The 23,445-nt window shown below is 48.5% G+C and overlaps 1 protein-coding gene across 3 annotated transcripts in view; it reads right to left on the reverse strand.

The window, feature by feature from the left end:
- Nucleotides 1-23,445, reverse strand: part of FLOT2 (flotillin 2) — a 38,510-nt gene that overhangs the window by 9,144 nt on the left and 5,921 nt on the right. The window contains exons 2-3 of one of the 3 annotated variants that reach the window (XM_058163940.1): nt 16,848-16,929; nt 7,131-7,221 (exon numbers count right to left, since the gene is read on the reverse strand). In XM_058163940.1, the coding sequence (XP_058019923.1) occupies nt 7,131-7,221; nt 16,848-16,929 (173 nt within the window). Of the gene's footprint in view, nt 1-7,130; nt 7,222-8,844; nt 8,936-16,847; nt 16,930-23,445 lie in introns of all 3 variants that reach the window. The other 2 variants (XM_058163941.1, XM_058163942.1) reach the window with 2 other exon arrangements.

Raw genomic sequence — 23,445 nt, forward strand, 5'->3', positions numbered from 1 at the left:
GGGGTGTCAAACTCAAGGACTGTGGGCTGGATCAGGCTTAGATCTGGCCCCTGGGGCCACCCTGGAACAGTGGAGGACTGACCCGCGGTGCCTCTGCCACCTTCCCAACCTCTGTTTTTGGCTGCGACGGCCTCCTGCGACCCTCTACCCCTGAAGATGGACCTCCGTTTTGGATGGCAGAGATGCTCGAGCTGCCACAGGTGCCCCCGACATGAGTGACGTCGAACTGGCCACACCCATCCTGCCCCCCCAAGGTCAAACACAACCCTGATGCGGCCCTCCATGAAATTGAGTTTGACACCCCAGATACAGACATTAAATCCCTATTTCCTTGGCCACTTGAAGATGGGTGGACTACAACTCCCACAATGCTCCAGCTGGCTGCCTTCCCGATTTCCTGCTGGTGGGGAATTCTGGGAGTTGAAGCCCACCCATCTCCAAGTGGGCAAGACTGAGAAACACTGAACTGGCCCACACAAAAATCTGTACCAAATTCTACGGTTAAGCCTCTCTTCCTCCTTAGCCGCTGCCGGCAGTTCTGTTTTCCTTAATTTAAGCAAGATCTCTTCCCCCTTCCCCAGCCCAGCCCAGCCCCCACTTGCGGGACCCCACGATTATATTGCAAACACAGCCAAAAGGAGATATAGGTAGTCCTTGACTTAAAACAGTTTGCTTAGTGACCGTTTGGCTCTGGAAAAAGTGACTTACAACCGTTTTTCACACTTAACGAGCATTACAGAATCCCCACTGCAAAATTCAGACATATTTATGACGGTCGGAGTGTCCTGAAGCCCCTTTTGCGACCGTCTGACAAAGTCGATGGGGAAGCCAGATTCACTTAACAACCCTGTTACTAACTTGAAAGTAAGCATGAAAGGTTGTAAAATGGGGAAAAACTCACTCAACATCTGTTTTGCTTAGTAACAGAAATTTTGGGCTCCATTGTGGTCGTTAAGTCAGGGACTACCTGTATTTTGGGATCCAGGCCAGGCAAGGAATCCAGCAGAGGAGAGGCTGTTAAAACTGTGCAGGGAACGGGGCTGAGTCAATGGGTCTGGCCATGTCAATCTCCTGCCTTGGGAAAGGGGGTTGGGCTAGAAAACCTCTTGAGGTCCCTTCCAGCCCTAGTTCTCCTTGGTTCAATTTTGAGAGTCAGTGACTAAGATGGGCAACCTCAGAAATTCAACAAATAGATGAATTTTGAAACCAACCTCTTCACTTTGACAAGGTTCCCTCCTAAACACAGATTGCAGGTAGTCTTCAACTTACATCCGTTTTGCTTAGTGACCATCAGCACTGCAAAAAAACTGACTTGCGACTGGCCGTTGCAGCATCCCTGGGGTCACGTGATCAAAATTTGGGCGTCGGGCAAACCAGCATTTAACACGATCGCAGCGTGCTGGGTTAGGGGATTGAAACAGGCAGCCCTTCAACAAGCAAAGTCAATGGAGAATCCGTTTGGATTTAGAACATGGAATCACAGGGTTAGAAGGGACCTTGGAGGTCTTCTAGTCCAACCCCCCCTGCCTATGGCAGGAGACTCTATTTGGCCGCTTTTAAGCCTCGGGGACCTCTTATGAGTAGCCAAGGTTGGAGATCCCTGCCCTATATCATCCCCTTTTAATGACCCCATAATCCCTTGTGGGGTGGAGTCTGGGCAACTGAATGAAGCTAGCAGAGCGCTGAATGGCCGGATGCCTTTCCTGTCGCCAATGCAGAGTTTTGTTCAGCAGATATATTCTCATTGTGCCCCTGCCTTATCACTCTGGATAAACGCTTCATGGCTGCATGAGGAACTTCACAACCGCAACTGATTGGCTTAACAACCATGGCAGAAAAAGATGGTAAAATCAGCCATGATTCCCTAAATTGCTGTCTTGCTTAGCAAGTTTCATTCTCCTCCCAACTGTGGTCGTAAGTTGAGGACAACCTGCATACATTGAAAGCCTAGGAGAGAACCATCGAAAAACGTTCAATTTGCTAGAAAATTGTGCCCAGGTACATATACCACCAGGGACACGTCCAGGTGATGGACTATGGAGAGGCCTTGGCACTCTTCCAGGATCAAGGATGAGGGTGGGTGGGGGATTTGCAAAAGCCCCCAATTCTATCAGGCCCTTATAACCCAAAAGAAAGCCACTCAAGTGACAATGCTCTGTACATCTGTCCAGAATCCAGATCTTGTAGCCAGGGGCTGCCACAAAATTGAGGAGAAACTTCCTGATAGTGAGGACAATTAACCAGTGGAACAGCTTGCCACCAGACGTTGTGGGTGCTCCATCACTGGAGATTTTTAAAGAAGAGATTGGACAGTCGCTTGTCTGAAATGGTATAGGCTCTCCTGCTTGAGCCGGGGTTGGACTAGGCGGCCTCCGAGGTCCCTTCCAGCTCAATTCTGATCCTGCCCTCCCAAACACTGAGGGCAGGTGTGTAGGAAAGACCAGGATCAGCCTAGCTACCACTAATACAGGTAATCCTCAATTTACGACCTCTTATTTAGTGACCATTCAAAGTTACAAGGTGACTGGGGAAAAACGTGACTTATGACCAGTTTTTCACACTAAACGACCATTGCAGCTTCCTCATGGTCACATGACCAAAATCCAGACGCTTGGCCAACCGACTCACATTTCTGACCGCTGCCGTTTCCTGGGGTCCCACAATCCTCTTTTGCAACCTTCTGACCAGCAAAGTCAAGGGGGAAGCCAGAATGACTGAACAGTTTTTATCTTACTAAGTTAACACCTGCAGCGATTCCCTTTAACGACCGCAGCAAGGAAGGTCGTAAAATGGAGCAAAACTCACTTAGCAACTGTCATGCTCAGCAATGGGCTCCATTGTGGTTGTAAGTCGAGGAATACCAGCACCTGGTGCAACCTTCCACACCTGCCTTCATCAGGGTGGCAGGAGAGTGGCGAGGGGCTTCACCGCTGGCCCCAAGGAAAGCCCGGGGGACCCAAGACCCTCCTCCAGGCCAACTCTAGGATAGGAGACACCCAGAGTAACACATCTGGTGTAAGCTCTCCTCCACCAAGGGGGCGCTCTTCTCCAGGGCTTTGAGTGGGTCTGGGTCTCCACAAGGGGCTTCCCAGCATTTAACAGATTCACAGAGTTGGAAGGGACCTTGGAGGTCATCTAGTCCAAGCAGGAGATCCTCCACCATTTTTGACAGATAGCAGTCCAGTCTCTTCTTGAGGGCCTCCAGGGATGAAGCTCCCACAACTTCCGAAGGCAACTTCTGTTCCATCGGTTGTTGGTTCTCAGAGTCAGAAAATTCCTCCTCATTTCCAGGTTGAATCTCTCCTTGTTCAGTTTCCGTCCATTGTTCCTTGTCTGGCCTTCAGGTGCTTTGGAAAAATAGCTTGACCCCCTTCCTCCTCTCTGGGGCAGCCCCTCAAATATTGGAAGATGCTCTCCTGTCTCCCCTGGTCCTTCTCTTCACTAGACTAGCCAGGCCCAGTTCTTGCAACCATCGATTGTAGGTTTTAGCCTCCAGTCATCCCCTAACCATCCTGGTTGCTCTTCTCTACACTCTTTCTAGAGTCTCAACTTCTTTTTTATAGCATGGTGACCAAAACTGGATGTCGTATTCTAGGTGTGGTCTTACTAAGGCTTTATAGTGTGGTCTTAGTACTTCCCTTGATCTGGATTGTGTATCTCTGTTAACGCAGTTTAGGATTGCATTGGCTTTTTTAGCTACCGCCGCACATGGGTGGCTCATATTTAGCTGGTTGTCCCCTAAGACTCCAAGATCCCTCTCCCAGTTCCTGCTATTAAGTCTGGTTTCACCCAGCCTATATGTGCAATTCAAGCAGGATTGGGGTGGCAGCTGGGAACTGCTCCCCAGGGCTCAAGATCCAGACTGGGGCCCGGATAGAATCAGAATTGGTCTCTCTCTTCCTTATACCCTACTCTGTGCCTTAAAACAGGGCTGTCCAACCTCAGCAACTTTTAAGACTTGTGGGCTTCAGCTCCCAGAATTCCCCAGCCAGCAGGGCTTTGATGGATCTCATATTCCAGCTTCCCCGAAAATAAGACCCAACCGGAAAATAAGCCCAAATATGATTTTTCAGGATGCTCATTATATAAGCCCTACCCCAAAAATTAAGCCCCAGTTGTCAGCCAGATGGATGCATTTAGTACCATATTTCCCTGAAAAATAAGACCTAACCGGAAAGTAAGCCCGGATGCATCTTTTGGAGCAAAAATTTATAAGAATTTATTTTCGTGGGAAGATGGGGTATGTCAGTAATATATGCATAAAGCTACTCATTACTAGTGACACGTTGGCCTCAATACAGGTAGTCCTCAACTTAACAGTTCATTTAGTGACTGTTCAAAGTTACAATGGCACCAAGTAACTTATGACTACTCATGACTGTATGACTGTAACTTTTTGTTGCTATCATTAAGGGTTAAATTGTACCCTATGACCATCATTTGTGTTGTAAGTGTTGTACCTCGATGAAGGTATCTTTTCTTTTATGTACACTGAGAGCAGATGCCCCAAGACAAATTCCTTGTGCGTCCAATCACACTTGGCCAATAAAAATTCTATTCTATTTTTCACACTTACCACCATTACAGCATCTCCAACGATCACGTGATCGAAATTCAAATGCTTGGCAACTGGCATGTACTTAGGACGGTTGCAGTGTCCCGAGGTCACACGATCCCCTTTTGCAACCTAGTGACCAGCAAAGCCACTGGGGAAGCCAGATTCATTCAACAACTGTGTTACTAACTTAACAACTGTGGCAAGAAAGGTTCTAAAATAGGACAGAATTCACTTGTCTCACTTAACAACAAAAATTTGGGCTCAATTGTGGTTGTAAGTCGAGGACTACCTGTATACTGATTCATGGTTGATATGGTCTAAATATATTCCCAACCTGTAGTCAATTTTATCATCTCATAGCTGGGTTGATGTTTTTTTTTTTGCCTTTATCTCCTATGTATGTTATGAAATGCTACAGATTTTTTTTCCTCATCTGTGTGTGTTTGTTTTGCAAATCTGGAGTTCCTTTTTAGTCTACTTAGGGCTTCTTGAACAAAATCACCTTTTCTTCTAATTTTTCTCATGGGGCGCTCAGCATTGATGTGGTAGATGATGTCTCCTGATTTTGGGGGATTCGTAATTTTGAATAAACACCAAGCATATTATGTTACAGCTTTTTATTTTTATTCTCTTCCCAGGATGGCCGGAAGAGCTATGCGGGAAATGGAATGGCATTTTCCTCGGCTTTCACTATGATTGCTGCTGGGCTGTCGGACAATATAATCTTTTGTTTTAATTATTCAACTGAATTATTTAAAATTCAATTCAGTGTAATTATTCAATTGGATTATTTAAAATTTAAAATTTTTGCCCGTTCATATTTCGTTTTGTCCCCCTTTGGCATCCATTCTTGAATGATTCTATTCCACCATTTCTTCGCTCGTAACGTAACTCTTGTCCCGCAGTGAGCTGGCCGTGGTGAGCTGTCCTAGACCCAGGGGCCTTGGGTAGGGTAGGATGAAAAAGGAGATTCGTTCTTTTAAATAATACTACAGTAGTACTGCTATCCCTTTGGTTACTACGGGTATGGCTGAAGGTAGTTGGCTGGGGAATTCTGGGAGTTGAAGTCCACCCCTCTTACTAAATTTGCCAAAGTTGAGAACCACCGGTCTACTCAAACCCCTGAAAATAAAAACAGGCATCAAGTAAGTGGTAGCCAAAGACAACTGAAACTCCATCTCTTTGTGGTAAACAGACCTCCTCCCATCAGCCTCTTATAGCGTCCTCCCACAGAGAAAGGAGAGAGAAAGGAGCCGTGGTGGCTCAGGCTGTAAGAAGCCTGTTATTAAAACACAGCTGCTTGCAATTACTGCAGGTTCAAGCCCCACCAAACCCAAGGTTGACTCAGCCTTCCGTCCTTTATAAGGTAGGTAAAATGATGACCCAGATTGTTGGGGGGGCAATAAGTTGACTTTGTAAATATACAAATAGAATGAGACTATTGCCTTACACACTGTAAGCCGCCCTGAGTCTTCGGAGAAGGGCGGGGTATAAATGTAAATTTAAAAAAAATTCCATTTAAGTCCTTCATTTTTAAACATCCCTATGATTAGGAAGGGACCAATGGTGTGGCCCATCCTGTGTATCAGCTAGCATCCCAAAGACAAAATAAGCGGGGCCCATGGTGCCCTCCGAGCTGCGTTGTTTTCTTGCAGACGTTTCATGACCCAACTAGGTAATGTCATCAGTGCTGGAAGGGAGTGAGGTATGCTCTCTCTATATATGCACAAGTGATTTGGGTAGAATATTCGTAGCTCCGGGTGGAAGGGTGGGGGTCCTTGGGGCTCTCTGGGTTTTGCTCTTTCCTTGCAGACTTTCATGATTCAGTTAGGTGAGACTGTCAGTGCTAGAAGGGAGGAGGAGGAGGAGGAGGAGGAGGAGGAGATGATGACAACCATGGGAGTCCTTAGTGCTCTCTGAGCTGGGTGGTTTTCTTGTAGACGTTTCATGACCCAACCAGGGAACATCATCAGTGCTAGAAGGGAGTGGGGCTTACTCTCTATAAAGCAAGAGCCCTTTCTTGTAGCACTGATGACGTAACCTACTTGGGTGATAAAATGTCTGCAAGGAAACCACCAAACTCAGGGAGCGCCAAGGACCCCACATTCCAACCCTGAGCTACAAACATTCCCTTCTATCGGCACAAAATAGGTACCCCAAGTAGCGATGCAACAGCTTCTGGATTCAGTGCCCTGCTCCTGATCCAAACACCAGAAACACCAAACTAAAAACCGGAGCAGAGGAGAACGTCCAGACTGTGTGACCGGCCCAGTGACCCGTCTCGTAATCCAGCAACGTAGACTCCGCAGCAGGCAGACGCGCTCTGTGACGTGCGGAGGGAAGCACCCGTTTAGTGACCACGAATAAGAAGAAGCAGACGGGCTTCCCACCCGAAACGTGGCCGTTGTGCAGCGTGGGCTGGTGGCAGGGGGAGTGAAGAAGCCCCTCCCCAGCTTTGGCAAAAGAAAGGCTCCCTCCGTCCGGGTGACCGCTGCCTCCTGGCCGGCAGGGAGGGGAGGAAGGTTAGACCAGAGACATGCATTCCTGAAAAGAGGCGCTGGAGGTACTGTACCTGGGCCACACCTGTGACAGTTAAAGCTACCCCCTCCGCCGTCTCTACGTCCTCACACCTGGGCTGTAACGTCATTATCTCTAGGGAAATCCTGCCAAGAAACGTAAAATATTGGCGCGTTTCCAGGTGGCTGGCCCAATTCTCCCCTTCTCGGCTCAGGGGGGCCACCTGCTGCAGGGGGTCCAAGGTAACACGGAGGCTTCCCGGCCTTTTGCGGGATAACCAGGCTGCCGGTCTGCTTCGGCCGACACCATCACAAAAGGGAGGCTTTCGGGAGAGCAGCTTTCCATTCACCACGGGGATTGTGAGATGCTGCTGGGGCTGGGAAGTGGGGGGGGGGCACGAAGGTCTGATCTGCAGGCCCTAAGGCAGCTTCTCCCCTCTCTGGCAACCCCCCCCCCCAAAGGGTTGCTCGGAGGTCCTGAAGCTGTTCCTGGCTAGCTTCAACCCTACAGTCAAGACCACCCATGGCAGGGGAGCCTTCCCTGGTCCTAGAAATCAAGGAAACCATCCCCCCCTTTTAATAAAGAGAATAAGTGACCCTGGTAAGCCATGTGTGAATCTGCCTGACCTGGAAGATTATCTGCTGTCTGATACCGGTTTCCATTGTTTCATCAGCCTTGTATGCCTATTGTTAAGCAAAGTTAAAAGACTACGGACTTCAACTCCCAGAATTCCCTAAGGAGTGTGGGGCAGTTTTACAGCCCATGGGCCACATCTGGCCCTTTGGCTGTCGCTGTCTGGCCTCCGTGGGTTGCCTTAACTTTGAAAGCAATTATTATTGGGGTTTTTTTCAATTTACGTACAGGTAGTCCTCGACTAATGACAGTTCCTTTAATGACCGAAGTCATGTTGGCGCTGAAAAAAGGGCTCATCCTCCCAGCACCTCCACGGTCGCGTCATCAAAATTCAGAAGTTTGGAAACTGACCGGTATTTATGACGGTTTGCCGTGTCTCACATTTACGACCTTCTAGCGAGCCAAGCCCATCTGGGGAAGCCAGATTCCCTTCGCAACCGTGTGATTCGCTTAGCAACTGCGGGGATTCGCTTAACGACGCCGGCAAGGAAGGTCGTAAAAGGGGGCAAAGCTCACGTAACAACTGTCTAGCCACAGGGCCCGAGTGTGCAGTACCTGTATCTTTCTTTTCTTCCCAACGTACACATGTGCGTGCGGGCGTGCCTACGCAACTTCACAGCCCTATTGCTTCCGTTCTCCGCCACAATCCCAGGTTTTTGATGTGGCTCCTCGGGAAAATTCATTGCCCACCCTTGGCCCAGGTTGATGGAGGCCTCCTGGGCCAAAGAGACCCACACTGGCAGGTCTGAAGAAACCTGCCCATTTTGGACCTAGCAAGGGGTGGCACAGTTTGCCCCGGGGTTCAGCTGCTGCCCCCAGACACCTGGGTCGGGTGTTGCTGTGTCAGGTTTGCGAAGCGAGTGCCAGCCGCGTTCCCACCGAGACAAGGAGCATTCCCCATGCGCCTCTCTGGATCACCATGGAGGGCAACAGCAGGGAGCCAGAGCCAGAGACAGAAGGGGGGTGCGGGGGGGGGGAGGAAAGGCGAGAGGACCGGTGCCAGGAGGGGCCTGTCGGAAGAAAAACAGGCCGGGGAGGGGGCCTTCGGCTGCTGCTGCTGCTGGTGCTGCGTGGGATAGAAGGAGGCAAGACGGAGAAGGGTTAGGCAGAGACGTGGGAAGCAGGAGGATTATTACCTGAGCGACCCCCGTTACGTACAGTGGCACCCCCTCCGACGTCTCAATATTCTCACAGCGACATAGGATGGTCATGACTTCCAAAGACAGTCTGAGCAGCGATAAATAAGGGTGGGACACACCAAACACACAAAGGCGGTTACCAGAGAGAACAGAGACCCCCTTGCCGAGAGAAAAGACGGGGCTTTGTGCGTCTTTGGGGGGAAGGGGAGGGAGGAAAATGGGCATTTCAGGGCAGGATGTGCGTCGGGGTGATTGACTTTGTGGGGTATATGATATGATAGGGGCTCCAAAGGGGGAGATCAGCCTTCTCCAACAGGGTCCAGGCAGAGGGAAGGCTCCCCTTTGTGGTCTTAGGTCCAGGAGGGGAGGGCATTGGGGCGCAGGAAGATCAGAAAGGATCCGGCCCCTTGGGGGAGCACCCTGTGCCCGGGTCTCCTCCAGAGACTAGTCCAGCTTTGAAGTCTCTTTCCGGACACCCCCGCTCTGGTGCAATGGATGGCGACGAATGGATGGAAGCTAAGCAAGGAGAGAAGCAACCTGGAACTAAGGAGTCGTGTCTTGACCGTGAGAACAAATTACTCCTTGGAACAACATGACTCCAGTAGTTGTGGGGGCTCCAAAACTGGAGGCTCCTAAAAAGAGATTGAACAACCACTTGTCTGAAATGGTGTAAGGGTCCCCTGCTCGAGCAGGGGTTGGGCTAGAAGACCTTTAAGGTCCCTTCCAACTCTGTTATTCTGTTAATTAATCGGTGGAATGACGTGCTTTCAGAAGTTGCGGGTGCTCCAATACTGGAGGCTTTTAAGACTTCGAGAATTTTAAGACTCGTGGACTTCAGCTCCCAGAATTCCTCAGCCAGCTTAGTTTAGGGGGCTGGGGAATTCTGGGAGTTGAAGTCCACAAGTCTTAAAATTCACGAAGCTGGACATTCCGGACAAACGCCTGTCCAGTCTCTTCTGGAAAACCTCCAGTGATGAAGCCCCCACAGCTTCTGGAGGCAACTGATTGTTCCACTGGCTAATGGTTCCAATGGATTCTTTCTGCACGGAGGAAGAAAGAACCCCGGGTGACACCACCCAACTCAAGCTGGATTGAGTGGGGGCCTCTTGGGTGACTCCCCCTGGCCTCCTGTCCGTCTCTCCTGGCAGAGCAGAGGCCGGATGCCGTCACCCCCCCTGGGGCCTCCAGGCAGGCTTGGAGTGGCAGTGCTGGCAGCTGAAGGGGAGAGGGAGTCCTGCCAAGCACACGTTGGCAAGGAGCTCTGATCCTTCCTGGAAGCCCCGGGTGTTCCCTTCTTCCCTTCCTGCTCCCCCCCTCCTTTCCCGGGCAAAAGAAGGGGGAGGGGAATCCGTGCATCCCTTCTTCCTCTGCCTGGGTTCCCCGAGAGCAGGAAGGGGAGGGGAAGGAAGGGGAGGGGCTGCTGTCCCCCTGCAAAAAGGGGGCCTGGAGGGGGGCTGCTCCAGAGGAAGGGGGAACAGGGACTGGGAAATGGAGCCCTCCCTGCTCTGCGGATATCTTCCAAAGTGCCAGCTTTGGAGACTTGCCAAGGGGACCCTAGAAACCTCGGAGGAAGCTTTCAGGCCCCCCCCCCTTGCCCTCCCTGGGAGGAGGCCTTCCCCCCACCAGTCTTGGGGTCCTCCCCGGGGAAACCCAGAGCCTCGTCTTTTTCTGTGTTAGTACAAGCAGAAGGGGAAGGAGACCCCCCAACAACCCCATCCCGTGCTGCAAAGCCTGGCCCATCACCGGGGTGGGGGGGAGAGGGGGGGCTTCACACAGCAGAAAGGACGGCACCATCACAAAAAGGGGGCCCAGAGGTTGCACAGAAGACGCCCAGGGAGGGAAGGAAAGAAGGAAGGAAGGAGTGAGTGAGGGAGGGAGAGGATGGGAGAGAGGGAGAAAGGACAGGAGAGGAAGAGGAGGGAGGGAAAGGAGGAAGGAGAGGATGGGAGAAAGGATAGAAGAGGAAGAGGAAGGAAGGAGGGAGGGAGGGAGGGAGGAAAGGAGAGGATGGGAGAAAGGATAGAAGAGGAAGAGGAAGGAGGGAGGGAGGGAGAGGAGGAAGGAGAGGATGGGAGAGAGGAGAAAGGACAGAAGAGGGAGAGGAGGAAGGAAGGAAGGAAGGAAGGAAAGGAGAGGTGGGTGGGTGGGAGAGAGGAGAAAGGACAGAAGAGGAAGAAGAGGAGGGAAAGAAGGAAGGAGAGGATGGGAGAAAGGATAGAAGAGGAAGAGGAAGGAAGGAGGGAGGAAAGGAGAGGATGGGAGAGAGGGAGAAAGGACAGAAGAGGAAGAAGAAGGAGGGAGGCAGGAGGAAGGAAGGAAGGAAGGAAGGAAAGGAGAGGGTGGGTGGGTGGGTGGGAGAGAGGGAGAAAGGAGAGAAGAGGAAGAAGAGGGAGGGAGACAGAAAGGAAGGAAGGAAGCAAGCAAGCCTCCCCATCTAGGCTGGCCCCAAGCCACTGGATATGCCAGCCAGCCCATTAGCTGCAGAAGACAATCCTGCCCATCAGAAGCGCCAAGCGCCCCCTACTGGCTCTGAAGAGCAACACCTTTACAACTCGGAGCAGCCTTGCTCGTGGGTCGTGTGGTGTGACAAAAAAATAAAGCCAAGGGAAGCTAACTCATCCTTCGGCCTGCACAACCGAGACATGTTTACTTCTGGGGTTAAAAACAAGGTGAAGGTTAGCATTAGCAAAGGCAAATGAGATTGAGGATGAGGAATTGGGACTCTCCAGTTTTGGGAAAACGGTGTTTCCAAGCTTTGGGGGGGGGGGAAGCAAAATATACCTGTTATGCTCTAAGAAATGAAGCAAATTCACCCCAAAACATCCTTTCGTGTTGACTAGGATGTTTTAAAAGATTTCCAGCCTGGCCGCAGCCTGGAGGGTTCTTAAAAGTCTTCTCAAGAGGTTGTGTCTCTTTGAGAAAAAGTAGTAATTTAAAAAAGTGTAAAGTTGAATTAAGACTCCCAAATATGGAATCTCACATTTTAGGAGGAACTCGCTAGCTGCGCTGAGCCAGGGACGCGGCAAAGATCATGATTTCATTCACATGGATGAAGTTTAAACTCCTGATTTTAAGGAATGGATTCAAGACGCGCGTTCTTTAAAATATTACTTTTTGAAACGTCTGGTCTCTTTTTGAGGGAGATGGGGGGAGGGGTGTCTAGAAATGCGGAATATAAACAAATAAATACATAGATCAGAGGTGGCCAACCTTGGCGACTTTCAGACCTGTGGACTTCAACTCCCAGAATTCCACAGCCAGCATGGGATTCTGGGAGCTGAAGTCCACAAGTCTTAAAATTGCCAAACTTGGGACATATGATCTGATCTAGATTCAACCAAGAAGATTATGAAGCAATTGATTTTTACATGATCTACATTTAATAATGTTCGGAGGCGAATTAATGCTATATCAATATATGGATTTTTGAATTCCTGCAATGCAGGCAGTTTCTTCATGTATTATCCCTCATGTAGATTTATTTTCTTACACTTCACTAAAATGAAATTATAAGTAAACCTCCCGGTATTAATAATGAAGTCATCCTAATTTATATTTATTTATTTATATTTATTTATTTAAACATACAGGTAGTCCTTGACTTAGACCCATTCGTTTAATGACCGAAGCTACATGAACAACTGAAAAAAAAGGGATTTATGACCATTTTTCACGCTTAATGACCGTCGCAGTATCCCCATGGTCACGTGATCAAAGTTCGGAGGCTTGGCAATTGACTCATATTTACGACGGTTTGCAGTGTGCCAGGGTCACATGACACCCCTTTTGTGACCTGCTGACCAACGAAGTCAACAGGAAAGCCAGATTCACTTAACGATCGTGCAACTAACTTAACCACAATGATTCGCTTAATGACGACAGCAAGAAAGGCTCTCAAACGGAGCAAAACTCGCTTCGTAACCGTCTCTCTTAGCAACGGAGGTTTTGGGTGCAATTGCGGTCGTAAGTTGAGGACTACCCGTATTCCATATTTCTTAACCCCAGATCTCCCTATCATTATGATATTATGATATTATGACCTATCGTGACAGGTCATTATCCTGTCATGATGATATTGATGTCCCAAGAGCTTCATTCTTGGGGGTGCAGGAGAGAAAGGGGGAGCCTGCCCCTCCTGGTTCGGTGTTCCTGCAGGGGCTGTTCTGTTCAGGGGGAAGAATCTCAGCGGTCAACCCCTCCCCTCCCTGGGCACAGGGAGGAGTTGTTCAATCCCGGGATGGACAGAAGGAAGGAAGTTGAGCCCGGGGATGGCAGCGGACAGTCAGCCAGGATCGAGATCTATTGAGATCTCTATCATCTATGGAGATTCTCAGTCATCCAGGTCATGGTTGTCCCCAAAATGCCGTTTTTGAAGAGGCAACTGGACTTTCTGGTGTTTCTTTGAAGACGTTTCACTTCTCATATCCCAGAAGCTTCTTCAGCTCTGCCTGGATGAGTGGGGGAAGGGAAGGATTGATACTCCTTGCAGACAGAGCTGGTCATTTGCATCCTTTTTAGAGGGTCGTTGAGGCCACCTGGAGGCTTAGCTGTGTCCTCAGGGTCACCTGAGTGCTGCAAATGGGGGCGGAGCCTTCTTGGAACTGTTGAAAGTTGTGGAAATTGTTGTCAGCAGTTCCAAGAAGGCTCCGCCCCCATTTGCAGCACTCAGGTGACCCTGAGGACACAGAAAAGCCTCCAGGTGGCCTCAATGGCTCCCTGAAAAGGATACAAATGACCAGGTGTCCGCAAGGAGTGTAAATCCTTCCATTCCCCACCATCCAGTCAGAGCTGAAGAAGCTTCTTGGATGAGAAGTGAAACTTCTTCAAAGAAAAAACCAGAAAGTCCGGTTGCCTCTTGAAAAAAGCACCTTTGGGATTAATCTGATCATTCATTTTTGGGGGTTTCTACACTGCCCAAACCAAGCAGAATTGTGGGGTCCTTGGTGCTCTCTGAGCTTGCTGGTTTTCTGCAGACCTTTCACAACCCAACTAGATAATGTTATCAGTGCTCGGAGTGAGTAGAGTTTGCTCTTTGTAAAGAGTACTTTTTTTCCTCTGTACGTTTAACCCGACTTTTATCCTTTTAAAGAGGAGACTAGAGAGACATTTGTCTGAAATGGCAGAGGGTCTTCTGCTTGAACAGGGGTTGGACTAGAAGACCTCCAAGGTCTCTCTCATTCTGTTATTTAACCCCATGAACATAGCACAATGTTAAGTGGGCACAGTGGCTCAGTGGTTAAAGACACTGAGCTTGTCGGCTAGAAAGCTGACAGCCTGGGTTCAAAACCTGAGCGTCACATGATGGGGTGAGCTCCCATTCCATAGCCCGGCTCCTGCCCACCAAGCAGTTTGAAAAGATACAAATGATCTCCTTTTAATGACCCCATAATCCCTTGCGGGGTGGAATCTGGGCAACTGAATACAGCTGAGTGTTCTACTGGCCGGATGCCCTTCCTGTCGCCAATGCAGAGTTTGGTTCAGCAGATATATTCTCACTGTGCCCAGAGAGAGAGAAATATCTGCCTCTATCTAGGATCGAACTCACAGCCTCCTGATTGTGAGGCGAGAGCTCCACCTCTAGGCCACCGCACCACTCTTTGAAAGCATACAAATGCGAGGAGATAATAGGTACCACTTGGGTGGGAAGGTAACAGCATTCCGTGTGCCTTTGGCATATATTCATGCTGGCCAGATGACCCCTGTAAAATGCCTTTGGACAATGCCTTAGCTCCCTCGGCTAAGAATCGGAGATAAGCACTGCCCCCAAGAGCTGAACACAACTGGACAGGGAAATGTAACCCTGATGATGGTTCCTACTTTGGTAATGAGACGTCTGGAAGCAAAACTACCAAGCTCAGAGAGCATCGAGGACCCCACAGTTCAACCCTGAGCTACAAATCTTCTCTTTTATCGCAACCAGAATTGGAGCAGCCAACAGTGATGTTACTTAGATCCATCACCAGTAGCTTGATGTCTATGGAGATTCTCCATCATCCAGGTCACAGTTGCCCCAAAGGGGCTTTTTTCCCCAAGAGGCAACTGGACTTTCTGGTTTTCCTTTGAAGAGGTTTCCCTTCTCATCAGTGGTGGGATTCAAATAATTTAACAACCGGTTCTCTGCCCTAATGATTTCTTCCAACAACCAGTTTACCAAGATGCTCAGAAAGTTAACAACTGAAGTGGTGCGAACTGGCTGAATCCCACCACTGCTTCTCATCCAAGAAGCTTCTTCAGCTCTGACTGGATGAGGGGGGGAAACAGAAGGATTTATACTCCTTGCAGACGGCTGGTCATTTATAATAAATCCTTCCATTCCCCACCATCCAGTCAGAACTTCTTGGATGAGAAGCAAAACGTCTTCAAAGAAAAACCAGAAAGTCCAGTTGCCTCTTGGAAAAAAAAGCCCCTTTGGAACAGCAACAGCTTGTTCTTCACTGGCAAAACTGCCGGACGACTCAGTACATGGACCGAGGAATTGTTTTCTTCACAACAAGGTATTTTTAGGGCAGGGGTCACCAACCTTTCAGACCTCAGGGACCACCAAATTCATAATTTTAAATCCCGCAGACCACTAATATGATTTTTTTAAAAAGATAAATAGTATTTAGTGCAGTATAAAAAATGCAAATAATCTTCCTGTGGACCACCAAAAATTTCTTGCGGACCACCAGTGATCCACGGATCACCAGTTGGTGACCACTGTTTTAGGGGGCTCTGGGACTCTAGCTCAACTTCAAGGAAAGATCTCCGCTACCAGCCCAGGGAGAACCACTCTGGTATTAAATTGACCCTCAAATCTGATTATAATTTTAATTGTAGGTAGTCCTCGACTTACAACCAAAATCGGGACCACCCTTTCCCTTGCTAAGCAAGATGGTTGTTAAGTGAGTCTCGCCCAATTTTATGATCTTTTCTGCCAGGGTTGTTAAGCGGATCCAGCTCGCCCCACTGAGTTTGCTTGTCAGAAGCCAGCTGGGAAAGTTACCAATGGCGTTCCCAAGACCCCCGAGGCCATGCAACCATCGTAAATACAGGTCGGTTGCAAGTGCCTGAATTTTGTTCATGCAACGGCGTCACAGCTGTAAGTGTGAGGATCGATTCTAAGCTGTCTTTCTCCGGGCCTGACTGGGGTAGATTGCAGCGGTGATATATAATTTTATCTCATTTTATTCTATTTTATATATTTATGTATTAAATTATTGTATTTCATCATATAACTATTGTATTTTACCCTACTCTCATTTTAAATTGTTTAGAATTTTATTGTAATGTGTGTTTGAATCTATCTATCTATCTATCTATCTATCTATCTATCTATCTATCTATCTATCTATCTATCTATCTATTAATCTTTCTCCAGTGCTGTTCTAACTTCCAACGGTCACTAAGTGACTCGCTGTGTGTGCCTCAATTTAAAAGTTGTGGTGTTTTGGAAGCAGGGAATTGTGACTTTGGGAGGGGATTCCTCCCCCCCCCCCCGGCTCACCCAGAAAGCAGGAAGTGGACACTCCCCCAGAAGGGGTCTAAGCACCCAGAATGCCTGGAAGCCCTTCCGTATCTATGGACAGGGTGGGCGTGTGACCCCTCCCCCAGACCACCGTGCTGGGCTTGGTCTAGGAGACTTGGCCCCCGCCTGCAGGTAGGCAGAGTCCAGGGTCTGCATGATGGCTGGGCAAAGCATGTCTGCACCCCATTTCTGGAGAGAACTCTAAAAGGGTCCTGCCTCTTCCCTCCTCCCCCACCCGCTGCCCCAATAAACAGTTCCATCCGTCCGTTCTCTTCCCAGCGTGAAGGCTGGAGGCCGGCTGCCAAGGGAGAAAGCCAAGGGATGCAGAGGTTCAGGGCAGGTGGGTCCAACAGGAGCCGAGAGGCACCAGCATCTTGCCAAGGTGCTCCTCGTACTTATAGGACTGCTCCCTCCACCCCCGCTCCTGCCCACAAGTCACAACAAAGGCATGCCACATCTAAGGAGAGAGAGAGGAGGGGAGGGAGGGTCCTACCTCTGGGTGTCAGAAATGCACCACCAGGCCCAGGCCCAGCCGCCGTAGATGTACTGCTTGTCATCGGAACCGCAACAGCCGCCTGCAGGGGAAAAGCAGAGAACGGGCGTGGCAAATGACGACTGAGAAAAAGCAACCCCACTCTTAGATATTTATGTGTTTTATTATTCTTATACATAACACAAAAGCAGAAAGCATACGGTAGTGGCCAAAATTGTGGAAACCTTTTGGGAAATGTGTATTTGGGAGGTTTGATGGCTAATAACACCACTTTTTTTTTTTTGGAGTTTCAAAATAATCCTATTCCACTGCTGGAATGGCCTGGGAAAAGCCCAGATCTTAACCCAATTGAAAATCTATGGAGCCGACTAAAGAAACTGGTTAGTCAGAAGCGACCCAGCAGTAAAATCCAGTTAATAGAAGCCATCATTCTATCTTGGTTTCACATAACAGCTGCAGAACTAAAAGACTTGGTTCACTCCATGGGAAGATGTTGTAAGGCCATCATTCATGCTAAAGGTTACCCAACAAAGGATTAACTGACATGGGGATAATTTTTGTATCTTGTTTTTTCTACGTGTTTCACTTTTCTTCTTTATCCTGTAACTGCTATTCTAAAAAAAATAAGAAAAAATAATTGCTACCAACCTGCCTTCCATTGAGAACCTGTATACGGCACGAATCAAGAAGAGGGCCGTGAAAATATTTACAGACCCCTCGCATCCTGGACATAAACTGTTTCAACTCCTACCCTCAAAACGACGCTATAGAGCACTGCACACCAGAACAACTAGACACAAGAACAGTTTTTTCCCGAAGGCCATCACTCTGCTAAACAAATAATTCCCTCAACACTGTCAGACTATTTACTGAATCTGCACTACTATTAATCGTTTCATAGTTCCCATCACCAATCTCTTTCCACTTATGACTGTATGACTATAACTTGTTGCTGGCAATCCTTATGATTTATATTAATATATTGACCATCAATTGTGTTGTAAATGTTGTACCTTGATGAAGGTATCTTTTCTTTTATGTACACTGAGAGCATATGCACCAAGACAAATTCCTTGTGTGTCCAATCACACTTGGCCAATAAATTCTATTCTATTCTAATAGCAAGTCCTTCATAAAAGTTATTGCATTACATTCTTGATTAAATTATCTTTCCATTGATATATAATTTTAGGGTACTACTCCCCCCCCAAAAAAAAGTGGTGTTATTAGTTTTAGAAAATACACTTTTCCCAAAAGGTTTCCACAATTTTGCCCATTCCTGTAGTACTCCTTCCTCCTTCTATTTTCCCCACAACAATCACCCTGTGAGGTGGGCTGGACCGATAGAGAGGGACTGGCCCAAAGTCACTCACTTTGCTTTCAGGGCTGAAGTGGGACTAGAACTCACCATCTCCTGGATGATTGGGCAGAGTCACCCAGCTGGCTTTCATGCTCAAGGCCAGACTAGAACTCCCTAGACCAAACTCGTTCAGTGCAAAACATTTTAAGCTTTCTCTCCCAAGGCAATGATTACCTTATTATAATGATTACGGTAATTACCACCCCCCACACCTCAGATCACTCTCCATTTCCTTCTGCTCGGCAACTGCTGGGAATTATTCTGAGTTGAATTTGAATTTGAATTTGGATGGATCCAGGAAGAGATTTTGCAAAGAGCAGTCTGTTCTTCTCCACCTTGGCAAATAAGAGGGGTCGACTTCAACTCCCAGAATTCCCAGTCACCTATGCTGGCTGGGGGATTCTGGGAGTTGGAGCCCTCCCCTCTTAAAGTACATCTGGCTGGGGAAATCCTAGGAGCTCAAATTCACACATTTTTGGAAGCTGACCGAGGATTCCCCCCAGCCAGAGCAAAAGCTCTCTTTCTTACAGACACACAACATACGTGCAAAACAAAACCAGTCCCAGGGGCTCCACCAACAAAATCCCTTGGCGCGGTGCCAGTGCTCAGCCTCTGAGCTCCTCTGCGGCAGAGATGAGAGCATCCGTCCTCACATCATGCCAGCGTCACTGGGCTATGCTGGCTGGGGAATGCTGGGAGTTGGAGTCCACCCATCCCATCTTCCAGCTCCCGAGATTGAGAACTCTGCCAGATATCTCTCTCACAATTTCACCCTATTGTAGACATTAAGTGGAGACTTATCGATCAATCACTCAATCAATCAATCAGAGGACCGGCTTCCCTCCAGAAGTCGTGGGTGCTCCAACCCTGGAGGTTTTTAAGGAGAAATTGGATAACCATTTGTGGAATAGAGTTTCCTGCTTGTGCAGGTGGTTGGACTAGAAGGCCTCTGAGGTCCCTTCCAAGCCTGTTTAGATTAGATTAGAGCAGAGCAGAGCTGGAAGGGACCATGGAGATCTTCTAGTCCAGGGGTCTCTAGCCTTGGTCCCTTTAAGACTTGTGGACTTCAATTCCCAGAGTTCCTCAGCCAGCTTTGCTGGCTGAGGGACTCTGGGAGTTGAAGTCCACAAGTCTTAAAGGGACCAAGGTTGGAGACCCCTGTTCTAGTCCAGCCCCATGCTCAAGCAGGAGACCTATATACTGTACCATTTCAGATAGTGGCTGTCTAGTTTCTTCTTAAAAACCTCCAGTGATGGAGCGCCCACAACTTCTGGTGGCAGGCTGTTCCACTGATCGTTCTCACTGCTAGGAAATTTATCCTTAATTCCAGGTTGCTTCTCTCTTTGGTTAGTTTCCAACCGTTGTTTCTTGTCCTGCCTTCTGGTGCTTTGGATAATAATTTGAACCCCCTCCTCTCTGTGACAGCCCCTCAAGGATTGGAAGACCGCTATCATGTCCCCCCTAACTCTTCTTTTCTCTAGATTGGCCAAACCCAAATCCTGCAGCCGTTCTTTGTAATGTTTTAGTCTCCAGGCCTTTGATCATCTTAGTTGCTCTTCTCTGAACTTTTTCCAAGTCAACTCCTTTTTTTTTTTTTAGTATGGTGACCAAAATTGGTTGCAGTATTCTAGGTGTGGCCTTACTAAGGCTTTATAAACTAATACTTCACGTGATTTTGATTCTATGCCTCTGTTTAAACAACCCAGGATTGCATTAGCTTTTTTGTCAGCTGGCTTGTCTTTAAGTGATCGTCCACTAGGACTCCAAGGTCCCTCTCCCAGGGACTGTCTTTGAGCCAGGTCTCAACTAATCTGCATTTGGGCCCCTGCCTAAATGTAAAACTTTCCTCCACATGAAAATTCATTTTGTTGGATAGGGCCCAGTGTTCAAGTTTGTCAAGATCTTTTTGTTGGTCTGTTTCTCTCCTGAATCCACTACAGAAAAGCTGCTTTGGTTCATTACCAGCCTGACGGGAGCAAATTGTGGCCAGAAGGTTGCACTTGTGTGCTAAACGTAAGTGTGAGTGCTTCACACGGGCTGCCAAGCAGAATGTCTCTCTGAGGAGCTGGGAGGAGCAGGCACGGCACGCAGGAAGAGTCCGGGGGCCACCCGGGAGGCTGCACTGGGCATAATCCAATCGCCACCACAGTGCGATTGAGCAAGCCAGTAGTCACTTGATTGAATTAGGCGGCCATAGTTTTTTTAAAAAATCAATTAAATTTAAAAAGATAAATAAGGCTCATCAGCTGGTTTGCTGGCTGGGCTGCTGGAGGGGTATCAGGCATGCTCTTCACCATTCTGGGGGTAAAGGGGGACCCCCCGTGTACAGCTCCTTGGTTGCAGGAGGGGACACGTGAGCAAATGGTCACGCCTGCCGCTTTTTCCACTTATGTTCTCAGCACTTTATCTATCACCATGCGCTCATGTTCCACATCACCAGGTCCACCTAAAGTGGCCAAGATTGGGAAAGGCTGCCCATGAGGAAAGCTACATACAAAACACAGAATCACAGAGTTGGAAGGGACCTTGGAGGTCTTCTAGTCCCACCCTCTGCTCAAGCAGGAGACCCTATACCGTATCAGACAAGCGGCTGCCCAGTCTCTTCTTAAAAGCCTCCAGTGATGGAGTACCCATAACCTCTGGTGGAAAGCAGTTCCACTGGTTACTTGTCCTCACTGTTAGGAAGTTTCTCCTTAATTCCAGGTTACTTCTCTCCTTGATTAGTTTCTATCCGCTGCTTCTTGTCCAACCTGTTGCCAATAACCATGATACAGGTATTTGCTGTATTTGTATTTGCTGATTATATAAGGTTACCACGGCATGGAAAACAGTGACTTATGACCGTATTTCATACTTACAACCGTTACAGCCTCCCCATGGTCACCTGATCAAAATTCAGGAGCTTGGCAACCAGCTCATATTTATGACGGTTGCAGTGTCCCTGGGGTCACATGATCTCCTTTTGTTAGGCTGGCTGGGGAATTCTGGGAGTTGAAGTCCACAAGTCTTAAAAGTGACCCCTGTTCTAGTTCAACCTCTCCCCACCACCACCCACTTAAGGAGCTTAGTGGCTTAAGATCAGGAAAGCTCCAGACAGCTGGGCCATGCCTCCTCCCCACTCCCACCCTCCAAGAGCAAAGCAACCTGGCCTATTCTTTCCAGTCCTCTTATAAGGACATTAATTTGATCCCCACATGAAAAAAAAAAGGCATCAGGACTTTAGAAAAAGTACAAAGAAGAACAACTAAGATACAGTCATCAAAGGCCTGGGGACAAAAGCATACGAAGCAGGATTGCAGGAGTTGAGTGGAGTCTAGGGAAAGGGAGCCCCAGGAGGTGACATGATACCAGTTTTCCAATATTTGAGGGGCTTTCACAAAGAAGGAAGGGGACAGCCTCTTCTCCAAAGCCCCTGAGGGTAGGACAAGAAGCAATGGATGGAAACTAATCAAGGAGAGAAGCAACCCAGAATTCAGGAGAAAGTTCCTGACAGTGAGGACAATTAATCAGTGGAACAGCTGGCCACCAGAAGTTGTAGGTGCTCCATCACTGGAGGTTTTTAAAAAGAGGTTGGACAACCATTTGTCTGGCATGATAGAGGGTCTCCATCTTGAACAGGGGGTTGGACTAAAAGACCTCCAAGGTCCCTTCCAACCCTAGAATTCTATGATTCTGGAAGGAAGGAAGGAAGGAAGGAAGGAAGGAAGGAAGGAAGGAAGGAAGGAAGGAAGGAAGGAAGGAAGGAAGGAAAGCAGGTAATGGCTGGAAACTAATCAAGGAGAGAAGCAACCCAGAATTAAGGGAGAAGCTTCCTAACAGTGAGGATAACTAACCAGTGGAACAGCTGGCCACCAGAAGTTGTGGGCGCTCCAATACTGGAGGTTTTTAAAGAAGAGACCGAACACTCACTTGTTTAGAATGGTCCAGGGCAGGGGTGTCAAATCCGCATCGTCATGGTCACGTGATGTATGGGGGCTTTTTCCCCCTTCACTAAACTGGGTGGGGCCAGCACGTGACGCATCCCGCTCACGGGCCATGAGTTTGACACCCCTGATCTAGGGTCTCCCGCTTGAGCAGGGGGCTGGACTAGAAGACCTCCAGGTCCCTCCCAGCTCTGTTCTGATTCTGATAAGGGCCCCAAACCCGGATTGTAGTCAGAGAGTCCTTAAAAGAAGCAGGCCTTTCAAATAACATTCTGGCCTGCCGGGAAGCCTCCCTGACTACAGTATATGAAAAGAATGAGGTTGGGAAACACACGACAACAGGAAACACACCCAGCCAGCGCAGAGGCCGCCAGGCAGCCCCTCTCTGTTTGTGCAGTCTTGGCAAAGCAGCCGCACATTCCAGAAACGATAGCCGCCTCATGCTGCCCTTCCCCAAGAGAGAGGGTTACACAACAGCCCTTCCCCAGACTGCCAAAGCCACTTCGCGGAGGCCCCGCCAGCACCTGGTCAAATCCCGCTTTGCAGGCTGGGCTCCTGCTGGGGGTGCCCAGCACACAGGGAGTACTCCTCAACTTACAACAGTTCGTTTAGTGACTGTCCGAAATTACAACGGCACGGGAAAAAGGGGACTTATGACTGATTTTCAGAGTTGTGACCACTGCAAGCATTCCCCCTGGTCCAAAGTGATCAGAATTAGGGTGCTTGGCAATTGGCTTGCAGCCCTCGAAGTACGACCGCAATCAAGCCTGAAATGCCTGATGCTAAGTGAGATATTTGTTAAGTGAATTTTCCCCTATTTTATGACCTTTCTTGCCGCAGTCGTTAAGTAAATAACATGGTTGTGAAGTGAACCTGGCTTCCTCATTGACTTTGCTTGTCAGAAGGTCGCAAAAGGGGATCGTGTGACCCCAGGACACTGCGACCATCATAAATATGAGTTGCCAAATGCCTGAATTTTGATCACATGACTATAGAGATGCTGCAATGGTCACAAGTGTGAAAAATGGTCGTAAGTCACTTTTTCCAGTGCCGTTGTAACTTTGAACAGTCACTAAATGAACTGTTGTAAGTCGAGGACTACCTGTACAAGTAGTCATCGTCTTACGACCACAAGAGTCCAAAATTCCTGTTGCTAAGTGAGACATTTGTTAAGTGAGCTTTGCCCCATTTTACGACCTTCCTTGCCATCGTTGTTAAGCAAATCGCTTCGTTTATTCAGCTAGTGACACGGTTGTTAAGTGAATCCGGCTTCCTCATGCTTGTCAAAAGGTCACAAAAGAGGATCATGAGACCC

Source organism: Ahaetulla prasina, chromosome 1, assembly GCF_028640845.1.
Source record: "Ahaetulla prasina isolate Xishuangbanna chromosome 1, ASM2864084v1, whole genome shotgun sequence".
NCBI lineage: Eukaryota > Metazoa > Chordata > Lepidosauria > Squamata > Colubridae > Ahaetulla > Ahaetulla prasina.